Here is a 12024-nt window from a genome sequence, read left to right on the forward strand (position 1 = left end):
AGTAATCTAAAACACAAACAGGTTGCATTTATGAAGAAACTTGCAAACTTTCTTAACATGTACACGTGACCTCTTCGTTAGATCAAAACCTTACTTAGACAAAATATAACTGAGGCAATTCAGTTCCAAAGTGACTTCTCAGGCTTTTCCACTTAGCTAAGCCTTATTAGTTATCACAAAATAAATGCACAAGGCATTTATCAGCTGTGATACACTGTATCATTCTTTTAAACCCTTTAATAAACACTTTACTAAAATGTGCATTTTTGCCCAGAAAGAAAAAGAAAAAAGAAAAAGAAGAAAAGGAAAAAAAAAAAAAAGATCCCTCCTTTTTGGTTAAAACTTTAATTCTGCTGCAGTTTGCAAAATGTTTTGCAGTGCTGCATTTGCAAACTATTTAGTGCAAAGTAAAAAAAAACTCGACATTTCTCACTATGGATTTGGCACTAACAGCCACAATACACTACGGAGGTCATTCCAGTTTAAAAAGTACAGTCATCTATGGGTCTATTACAAAAAGTCCCATAAAAAAACTGATATAACTAAATAAACAAACCCCAAACATTTAAAAATTATGTACGATCCTGATTTCACGTGAAACTTTTATCTTTTTTTAAACAGTGCAGGGTTGAGGAGTATGCAGAGTGCAGCAGAAAATAGACACATAAAGGAGTGATATAATTGTACACCAGTTTTGTGCTTTTTTTTTTTACACCAGAAATCATCCAAATGAAGTAGTGATTAACAATTGTGGTGTAAGCCTGTGATAAAACAGCACAAAAGTTCTTCAAAGAAGTTCACTTTTAAGGCATCAGAGAAGTTAATGTGGCAAACATTTTAATTAAAACATCAGAAGTGAATTTATTTTAAACTTTAGGCCTCTGATTTTTTCCAGTAAACACAGTTCAGCTATGTGGCAAAGTCATGGGTGGCAGCTAAAAATGACTTTTTACAATCTTTAAAAATAAAAATAAAATAAAAAAGCAAACAAACAAACAAACAAACAAAAGGAAATAAAGAAGAAAAAAAAAAAAAAAAAAGAAAGAAAGAAAGAAAGAAAGAAAGAAAGAAATGCAACCACAAAATAGATTCCTCTTTTTTTGTGGCTGTATCACATGCACATATTCTACTAGTATTCATTACAGCCATGTGGCACAATTTTGATTTGACTATACAACAAACAACTTTTTTTTCAAAATTATTTGTTCTGATAACTTAAAAATAATATAAAAATAAACAATGAATTTGACTTTTCCTCAAAAATAATAAAAAAAGGATGGAAAGTCTAAATAATAGCAACTTTATGAAGTACAAATGAAATGTACGGACGCTAATTTATTTAAAAGAAAAACATGAAGGCAACTGTTCTTGGCTTAATGCTATTCTCAGCATCACAATACCAGGCCATGACAAAAACCAATACATACAAGAAAAAAATGATGAAAAGCAATATACAAAATTTCAAAGATAAATACAATATTTATAGTTGATATGTTACAAAATAAATTCCCTTAGTGACTGCAAGTGTTTATGTGAAAGAAAGTGTTGCAATGGGTAAGACTATTTTATTCCTTATAAGCTTCATAAGGAATAAAATTTGCTTTTCTAAATATTTAAGTGGATCTGAAAAAAATTCAAGACAAGTGTATAAATATTTAGCTACAACTTTGGCAAAATCACAAAAGTCTACAATTTTATAACCACATACAAAACACATTAGGGAAGAAGGATCTAGAAGTCAAAAGGACAATTTTCTGGTACAAGAAACATAGACTTCACAGTAGCCTAAGAATGCAATAGTATACAGTGCTAGCAAAAGTTGAAAAAATGTTGCAGATCACACTTGCTTAACAGGAAGCTCTAGCAGTGGAAGTATAGGTTTTTACCAACAGACAGTAGCAATTTTTTCTCTGTCAGTGTGCTTGTTGAAGGCAAGAGAATTCAATATCAAAGGTACAATTTCTAACTACAATAAGTTACAAAGTTCCATTTCATTAAGATGAAGTTAAGCAATGATAAACCCTCCCGCGCCCTCCCCCGCACCCCGTTTTTTTGTTCTAATCATATATTCATCCTTTTTCCAGTTTGATGGCTCATAACCTCCTTGGCCCCCTTTTTTCCACCACAAAAAAATATTTCACATTATAGAGATACACAACCATTGTGAATCTAGTTATGAGTACAGAAAAATGTTCGGAGGCATTTTTCATCAGTGTTTCATGATAATCAAAATGGTGCATCCACAAAGTTTCTCCCAACACATAGCAAGTACTAGACATAGCCAAGACGTAATCAGAAACTTTATACAAAATAGGCGTCGCTTTTTCCTTATTCTCCAGGACTGAGAAATGTGAAAATATGAGAAAAATTCAGTCAATAAAATGGAATTGTTCATGAAGAAGTAGGTTGTTTGCATGTAGATTCTTAATAGTTTAAATAAAATCTTTAAACAAAGTCTTTTTTGTAGCATTTCGATTTGTTGCTGATTCTGTTTGAAGACACTGTTTCCATCAGCATGTCTTAATATACTAAACTTGTCCCCTAAGCCCATCCTCTGAAGCTTGGTGCTACGGTAGGTAAACAAAATGACTTTACATTGGCGGGACTACAAGCCCAGACATAGCTAAAAGAAAAAGAGAGAAACCAGCCGTTATTGTCATGTTTGCAGAATAAGGCACATCTGGTTCAAAGCGAACGCAATGCTCAGCACAACGCGGGAGCAAACACGGCCCCACACAGGGGGTCAGACCGGGAAGTTTTGAACAAGGCTTTGTGCATCCTGGCATGGCTGTACATGACAGCCCACGATGCCATCGCTCGGCATCCAGCATCACACAGTGGAGAGAAACACCACAAAAGTGCTTTCCCGGCAACATGCTCCTTTACTTTTCCAACGATCCCGACACCTTGTTGTGGGAAGCATCCCCGCTCCCGCGCATGTGCCGTTCCTCGGAGCGGTTTGTTAATAGCAAACCGCAGGCCAGACTCCCCGGGGACGGGCGATGCTGACAGCCGAGGAACAGCGTGGTCACTTCTGGTAATGTCAGGCAAGGCCAGCTCACCCGCCAGGCAAGGACCCAGCACTGCTCCAGCTCTGGCAGTGGAAATCTCACTAACCTCAGTTTCCTTCCCCAGAGCTGGCGCCTAAGCACAAAACCTCCATTTTGACATTCTCCTAATTGTGCTTTATCATAATAGCAGGGCTGAGCGAGTCAAGGACTCTCTAAGATCAAAGCCAAGTAATGTACACCTGCTCTCAAATCTGTACACCAAGTGCTATAAAAAGGCAGGAGATTAATATCCCTGGACAGTCGTCTCATTTTTTTTTTAACAGTTAAACACTGAGAGGCCAAAACCTCCTGCTTTTTTTCTAGTTAACTCCTTGGTAGAAACATAATTTAGACCATCTTTAATGTTAGTGTTGTTTAATTTTTGTCATAATGACATTTCTCATTAATTTATGTACAACAGATATTAATAAATTTGTTCATGTAGTGATGTGAACTTCAATTTCTCAGTTCATTAATTTCAACAATATTAATTTATTTCAGATTCTCTGTTACAACTTTATGGTTTGGAAGACTTGTGTACATACACATTCCCCACATAGCAGAATCCCCTATAGCAGCCAGTTGTAGTTTTACTGCATGCTTTAACCTAAACAGCGACAGAAGTCACAAAACTGGAAAAAAGGAGTGAGTAGTGCACCTATCGACAGACTCTTTCTACCAAAAGCCCTCGGTCTCCATGTGACATTTCTGTTGAGCCTCCTGTCCACCATGTTACATCAGCCCAGGCCAAAGGACCATCGAGCTCCGAGCACTCCCCTGCTTAGCCACCTACTCACAGGCTGAATTCTCCTTCCCCCTCTGGCTTTTCTATGCCTTAGTCCTGATAGAAAGCTCCTGGGCAAGCACCAGGCCCTGAGAATTGCAAGTGCTCCTGCTCTGGCTGTGTTTTCAGTCAGTGTGAAACTGGGCCCCAAGGTGGGCAGGAATGAGAGATTTGGTCATACAGAGGATGTCTGAAGCAGGGGACAAGGCTAAGGGGACAAGGGACCTGCTCAGGGTTGGGGAGGAGGCCATGGTGTTCACCAGAAGGGCTCCTGGCCTGAAGGATGGGAAGGAGCACCCCTAGCCTGGGTGCTCATGACCAAGAGCACACATCCAAAGCTTACTTTGAGGTGCTGCTTTATTACAATACAACAACCAGCCACCCCAGGGATCAGGATCAGTGCAGGACAACCCAAAATATGCTGTCCTCCTATCTTCTGAGTTCAGGCTCAGCAAGGATCTGTCATCTCGTTTGCATTGAGGTGACGGTGGGACACATACAGATTGTGTCTCAGAGGCCGCCTCCGCCTGCATGCTGTGCCAGCACACTAAGCAAAATGCAAAAGAGCAGCACTGATCCAGCTATTTCTTCCTTCAAAGAATAACTTAGCAGAAAACAAAATCCAGATTTTTCCTACAGATGTTGTGTGGAGAAATATGTTAATTAATAGCACGTAACTATCTGGTAAAAATACCCCATACATTTTAATCAGATGGTTTTTGTAAATCTCATGATTGGCTTCTGGTGTGTGAAAACATGGGTTGCCTGCTGCATACTTTTCTGGAAAACAAAGTCTGAAATCTTTAATTCAAGCCATTCAGCTATAGTTGTCAAATTCCATCTGTTGCACAATAGGGAGGAGGTGCAAAATTGGTGCCCTAGACATTTATTTCACTATTTATTTTGGTTGTGACATTTCACAGTTGTGAATTTCTGCACTGTGTTTCTTGCTGTGCAAATTGATACCAAATGCATTCCTAAAGAAAAATGGGGTGGCTAGATTTTTAATAATACTTTTAATAGTTTCATCCGGGGGAAGACCAGAAAATTAAGCAGGATGGAATTTTAAAGGAATATAAAGAACCTTTAGCTCTGCATTACAATCATAAAGCTTAACCAGAGTGCAATATCTTTCACAATCTATAAAAAGTAAATTACAATTGAAAACTGAATTCTGAACACATATTGTACTTCCAACTTTACTGCAAGCCAGTACTCTCTTGCTAAAAATTTTATTTTATATCTTATATGTCCATTGTTTTAAACAGGAAAAAGCTCTCTGCCCTAAAGAACCCATAGTATAGCATCCTGCTCTTAAAAAATGTGCAAGTACTTAACTTTCTGATCATAGGCTATCTAATGGAAGTCATACAAAGTTAACAAGATTGTAGTTTTTTGGATAAGGCCCAAAGGCTCTATGCTGCAGACTTACAGGAGTGAGTCATACTTGCATGCAGCAGAGAGAGGGACATCTCACTCTGCGGGCTGCAGTTTCCAAGTTTTGACCCTAATTACAGGATCAGTGGGCAGAGGATGCATGTTTGCACAGCCAAAGCAGGAACAGATCATGAGTGAAGCAAAGGAGACTGCATATTAGCACTGGCTAGCACTGCCTACATAATGGGTTCTCTTAGATTTCATCTGTTTGTCTTCTTTTTTATTCGTTTTCTTTTTTTCTTAGCCTCTGTCTTGGATGTCTTTAGAAAAAAATAAAATAAATAAAACATAAAAATAAAAAATGAGTCCCCTTGACAGTTACAGACCTCTCTTTATTCACTCCTTGGCAGTGAGTCCTACAATGCACCCTGGTGTTTTGGGGAATGCTGGTTGGTAGCGAGAATCTTGCTCTTGGTGTGCTGGATTCAAGAGGCAGGGAGAAGGGAAAAGTTTCCTAGTTCTGCTCCTGCTTCTTCACCATCTCAGGTGTACCAAGACCAGCATTATTTTCACACACAGACAAATCCCAAGGGGGTTACTTAGCAAGAACTGCTGCAATAAACCTCCATGTCCCCTTTGAAAGCACTACCCCTGTCTGAAGGGCCACTGCATGTAGGGTTTTGTCATATTCTCATCTGACTCTGCCTGTTCACAGTGCTAACAAAGTTTCATATGAATAATAGGAGGCTGCATGGCCCAATTGTGTTGGCATGCTGCTGTCTTCCTATAGTGTGGCTTCCCTAAAAAATCACCTAGGCAAAAAATGGGCAATTGTTTCAGAACAGAGCCTATGTGGGGAGAAAGTAACGAGCAATGACAGAGAGGGTATCCTGCCCTAGGTTAAAAGAGCATGTCATCCTTTGCTAGTCAGATCCATCAGCTACAGGATTTACCTTAGAAGCAAATACTAGTGACCATGAGCTCTTGCTTCTGTCTTGGCTTGACCAAACAGACATGGTGCAGGCTTCCCAGCTGCTGCTCAGCTCTTTCCCATCCAGCTGTACAGTGAGGCTCGGTGCTTGAGGACCACTGCAGCTCTTGAATTCCATGTTTTATTTTAACACAGAAAATGTAGCATGATGTGATGATCAGAAAACTCTCAAGCCTCTTGTATAGTGATCAGAGAGAAAGTAATTAAACTTTACAGAGGGCTCAGTGTCAAAAAAATGGCTAAGAAAATAGGAAGAAGGAAGCAGAACCCCCCTAAATAGCCACACAGGTAAAGTGCAGTGCAAATAAATGTCCCTCGTATGGCTGGCATTTCCTTAGGAGGCCTCATGAAGGAAGCACGAGACCAGTCCACCCCAGGACATGCCTGTCTGGCTACTGGGCTCTGGCTGCCTTGGGTGGAGGCACTGGCTCGGTTTGTAAGGACAGCTGGGGCAAGTGTTGACATCCTGAAACCTCCCATCAGCTCAGATTGAATTAACTGGAAAAATGATGGTGATGAAGGAACTCCCCAAGCATGTGTCAGATAGGATTTGATTTTCTCCTCAGCCCACAGGACTTGAATCCATGGATTAGAGTACCCTAACTATCGCAATGTTTAGTACCTTAGAGTGAGGAGAGGTACAGTTTCCCCTGCTGGAGCAGTGCTACTTTGCATAAATAATTCAAGTTTTTGCCACAACCTGGAAGTCAGTGCTGTAATCACCAGACCAGAAAGACATTCTTGTTATCTCTCTGTGTCATTTTGTTCAATACAAAAAGATTCGGTTTAACTGTCTCAGCTAGGTAAGGAAAACGTGACTGTTTTATTTTTCTTCCTCAAATCAACATTTCTATCCATTCTCAGTTTGGCTGTTGAACTAAAAAAAAATGAAGTTTCTGCACAGCCCTATGTCTAAGTACCCTCATGTTTTAGAAGCTCTGAATGCTCACTGTTGCAGGGATAGCTCCGTAATGCAATAGTTCAGGTCTCTGGGGCATGTAACAGAAATCCTTAGAGTTTTAGCAACACCTGCAGGAGGGAATTCTCCGTGGATGGTGCCAGGTCTGCTGCTTGGGTTGCAGCATCCCAAGCACAGGGAGCAGCTGCGCCTTGGGTCTCAGAGTTAGAGCTGAATTCCTGACCTGCTTAACAAAATCAGCATTGGCGGATTCAAAGTGGTCTACCAGGATTTTACACAAAGAGCATTTTGCACCTGAGGATGAAGATGGATGATTACTGGGGTGGTTTGGAGGTGCCAAAACAGATTAGGTGCTCGATATCTGCTGGGAACTGGGCATTTAGCCTGCGCGGGCTCTTCTGACAATACCACTTTGCAATCATCGAGATTGTATATGCACCTGAAACCTTGAATAACTAATGGAAAAACCTCTATTTACATAGTGAAATGATGGAAATTTATATAATTTTAGTTTATGTCTTTTCAGAGTGAAGCTATATCAACTAGTTAATGGGAGTATATATGTAAACAACTACTATAGAATGTACAAAATAGCTGACTCAAATCTAAGCCATGTGTTAGCACATTTTATTTATTTTATTTTATTTTATTTTATTTTATTTTATTTTATTTTATTTTATTTTATTTTATTTTATTTTATTTTATTTTATTTTATTTTATTTTATTATTTATTTCAGTTTTTAATTTTTATACTAGTGTGTTTTTTAGTTTGTTTTGCTTCATTGGTTGGTTTTACATAAAGAAGAGAGTAGGTAACTGGATTATTTTATGAATGGATAATCTTCTCTAAGAGTATTGCTTGTACCTGGTAGAGTTTTCTACTTATTGCAGCATAGTAAAGCTTCAACAAAAAAGACTTATGCAATGACATAAATTGTTAATCTAATTATCCTTTTCCTTAACATCTACCCTACAATAAGATTTGTAGCTGGATCCTCAGCCCTTCATTGACCTGAGTGCTTAATAAGCTCTCAGATGTTGTCTTCTCTGGACCAAGAAGTTAATAACAAACTACAGGGACATCCGTTTTGAGATACTGGCCTAGCATGGCCCAGGTTTTTTGTGGGTGGGCAGTTCTGTAGGATTATGTCTCTCTGAAGTGCCCTAAACTAGACACCACAAGATAGAGGTATCCAGAATTAGCAAGCAGTTTGACAAATCAAAATATATGTCTCCATCTCTTTTTCTGTGAGTGGTCATTAGATTATGGATATCATGATATCATGATGGCAATTCTAAGAATAAATAAAACTGTGTTACCTGTCATAGCTAAGAAAGTCAAGAGGAGTCACGACCCCCAGGATAACTGTGTCTGCAGCCCTTTGTGGCTTTCTTTCTGATCTGAAGTGCTGCAATTTACTGCCCTGAAGAACTTGGTTCATTCTTTGCAAAATGCAGGCAAGCAAACCTTTTCAATGATTCTAATAAATGTGACAATACTATCTCCTCAACTTTAAAATATGCCACATAAAGGAAGCTTTATTTGTTCATATTTATATTCCTACACAAAACATACACTGTCTGATAATTCCTCCTGCCCCACTACCAGCAGGTGACCGTGTAAGTTCTGCTACTGATCTGTGAATTGTTCATTATACTACCTGCATGAATTCACATGGATTTAAAAATATATATATTTAACGAAAAAAAAAAATATTGCCTCCCTTAATTAAAATATTTGGATATTCACTTATGGGAGTAACTAGCTTAACACTACAATAAGAGAGTGCATTAGGACCACGAGCATGTAAACTCACTGCACTAGTGGCTAGTTAGTGCAAGAGTAGCTCCTTGTAAGCAGTAGTTAGCTCACTGAGTAAGAACTTGACCTGATTTATACTAATTTGCAGTATTTTACAATAACTATCACATCACATGTACAATGAGGAAATAGCACCACACTATGCTGGAATGTTGATGTTTCCAAACATCCATAAAACTGTATTAAAAAAAAAAAATGTATAAGGAAACACAAGGAGTAAGCAGAACCCCTAAGAAGCATTCAGGGATACATTCTTAATGTAATATTTAATGCACAAAATCTTAGGGGAAAATGCCAAAACAGCTGTTGTTTTCTCTAATGTGAGTATTAAAATTGACCTCAGATTTTTTTTAAGTCTTAGCATATCATTTGTACTATTCTACTTCTTCTCCTTTCACATCACTATGAGAGCACCAGAAACTTAAAAATAGAGTAAGGTACCTTTCTCTGACATAAATGATCAAGGGTTTTAGTGTATGCACCAAAAAGCAATACACAGAAAATTGAGAGAGATCCAGCTCACCTTGAAGTCCATTTCCATTTGCACTGGTGCAAGATGGTGGAGGAGAGGCTTGGGGCCTGACAACAGGAGCAAAGGCGCTCTTTTGTTTCACTGCAGAGATGACATTGGCAGGTGAGAATGAGAAAATGCCGTGTGTACTGCTACAGTTTGAAGGGAGGGTGACCGAAGAGGCTGCCATGGTAGGGCTTGACGGCACTACTGCAATAAAGCAAAAATAATCAGGACTCAGATTGAGGTTTTCACGGCAAACATGGAAAAAGAGAGTGATAGGGCCTTGCCTCTTAAAATATATATATATATATAAATATATATTTTTTAAAAAAGGAAAAAAAAAAAAAAAAAGGAAAAAAAAAAGAAATGAAATGCCTTGGCTTGGCCACTCTCTGGATAACAGGCAAACTCTTTTGTGTTGGACTTTTGTTACAAATTGTGCAGTCCAATTTTTTTTTTTCTATCTGAGATTGTATTATGGCACAAACAGATCAATTTATTATATTCATTTTTACGTCCAGCCTCCAGAGTCACCCCTCCTTTTATCCAGTAGCTCACAATATAGAAAATCAAAACAATGCAAGTATTTGATTTTGTAGTAAATATGAATCTATATGATGATGTGTTACCAAAAATAGACACTTACTGCCATAAGGAGAGTTAGCTGAGGAGCCATTAAGAAATCCAGGGGAACCTGGTACACCTAGATTGGGCATGCCGGCATTGCCATATCCATTCATGCTATTGCTGACTGTGTTGTAATTGGACTGCTGAGGAGTACTGCTCGGAACATATCCTCGCGGGGAAACACTGCTTGTGTTGCGACTGTAACCTACTGTGTTAGAAACCCCCCCACCCCAAAAAAATAATGTTATTTTATAATATAAACTTAGGGCTGGGGGGTTTCCTCATGCATCATATATTACACAGTTTTAATTGATTGCACAGCTTTGCTCTAAGTTGTCTGTTACTGCCCTATCAACTCTTGCAGTTTGAGATAACCTTATCACGCCAACCCTACTTAAATCATCTGCGAGCACTCTATGTTGTCTCTCCTCTTAGCATAGACAGCCAACAAAAGCTCTCTTCGATCCAGCTGTGTCAGTTTGCTTCACATTTGTCTTTAGTAGCAATTATCAACAGGCTTGATTCCTGCCTGGTACCAACACACTGAATGAACTTTCAGCCTCTCCAGACCTTCATATGCCAGAGCTGGCAAGAAATTTTTTTTGTTGTTGTTGCAGTGATTTACTTTAAAAGGCTGTTTTGGGGTTTTCATTTTATGATTGGTATTTTTATACTAACAATAAGCTGGTACTTTCATAAGGTGTAGTCATCAGTGAAAACTAATTCAAGATCAAGTACAGAATTTTATAAGGCTTATTAGCTTGGAAATGCATTAAAAGACAATCTCTTATAAGAGGAAAGATAGCAGAATCAGGATTTTAAACAACAATTTGTTTCTATCTGAGCAATCAATTTAATAATTATGTTGCAAGCAAAAAAAATATGGTTTTGAACATATCTAATAATCTGGTTTCACTCCTTTCATTAGTATCAAAATTAATTTTAAATGCAATATGCTACATGCATTTTCAATTACAAAATGTAAATTACATCAACTATTTCTTTTATTAGTAACATATATGTCATACATGCTTAAAAACAAAATACTTTAAAATCACAGACATAAAATTAGTTTTATCTGTGTAAATACTCAAAAAAAAAAACAGGTGGAAATAACTAGACATAATTATTTTATAATAAACAAACACATTGTATATTTGCTGTGAATAATAAAGAGCTTTCTACACTTTGCCAATTTCTTTTTCCACCAGAGATGCTTTATAACAGTAAACTAAAGAACAGGAAGAATTAAGTATTATGAGAAAGTTAAAGACAGCATTTCATTACATGATCAGACATATGACTACGGGGAGAAAAAGAGGTAGAACACAGTGGTGACATTAGCTAATATTAATAGGCACTGTCCAAACGTAGCCAACAACAAGAAGGATTAACTCTTGAAAACCCACATACCTTGGTCGTTAGCTTGTGATGTTTCTGAAACATTAACTGCTAGCTGGCTGCTAAATGAGTTCACTCCCATCATGCCAGTATGAGCAGGAGTGTTGGCTAGAGTAGGAATCTGGTTGTGATTGCGTGGCACGCTGTATAACGCTTCAGCAATGTCAGCTGCTCGTTTCAGGATTATTTCCTATAAAGATATAAAATAATTACTAACAACTAGGAAACTTAGTTGTGCAAATGTTCAAAGTGCTAATAATGCTAAAATCCATAAAAGAGATTCATGTGAAGTTATAGTAAGCATGGGAATTTTGCTATTTGTTTGTTTGCTATTTGTCAAATGAACTTTGTTTTCCCTCCTCTGTTCTGAAGTGCTGTATAATCTCACATCAACACAGTACATATGAAGAGAGAAAGAAACGAACATAAAATTGGTTAGCGTAGTAAGCCATGTGAAAATTGTAAACACATATTTTCTTCGTCCAGTGCACTAGATGCATTTCCAGCAGTTTGCAAAATGCAGTATGTTTTGTTCGCTC

The 12024-nt window shown here is 38.0% G+C and overlaps 1 protein-coding gene across 28 annotated transcripts in view; it reads right to left on the reverse strand.

Annotated features, from left to right (window-relative positions):
- Window positions 1-2223: 2223 nt before the first annotated feature.
- The window catches only part of EBF3 (EBF transcription factor 3), a 124442-nt gene continuing 114641 nt past the window's right edge, over window positions 2224-12024 (reverse strand). For 5 of the 28 annotated variants that reach the window (XM_068689254.1, XM_068689258.1, XM_068689259.1 and 2 more), the window contains 5 exons: window positions 11498-11675; window positions 10104-10292; window positions 9467-9664; window positions 6165-6308; window positions 2224-2623 (listed from right to left, as the gene is read on the reverse strand). In XM_068689254.1, the coding sequence (XP_068545355.1) occupies window positions 6166-6308; window positions 9467-9664; window positions 10104-10292; window positions 11498-11675 (708 nt within the window). In that variant the 3' untranslated portion in view covers window positions 2224-2623; window position 6165. The remainder of the gene's footprint in view (window positions 2624-6164; window positions 6309-9466; window positions 9665-10103; window positions 10293-11497; window positions 11676-12024) is intronic. The other 23 variants (XM_068689261.1, XM_068689260.1, XM_068689257.1 and 20 more) reach the window with 9 other exon arrangements.

This window comes from Anas acuta, chromosome 7 (assembly GCF_963932015.1).
Source record: "Anas acuta chromosome 7, bAnaAcu1.1, whole genome shotgun sequence".
Classification (NCBI taxonomy): domain Eukaryota; kingdom Metazoa; phylum Chordata; class Aves; order Anseriformes; family Anatidae; genus Anas; species Anas acuta.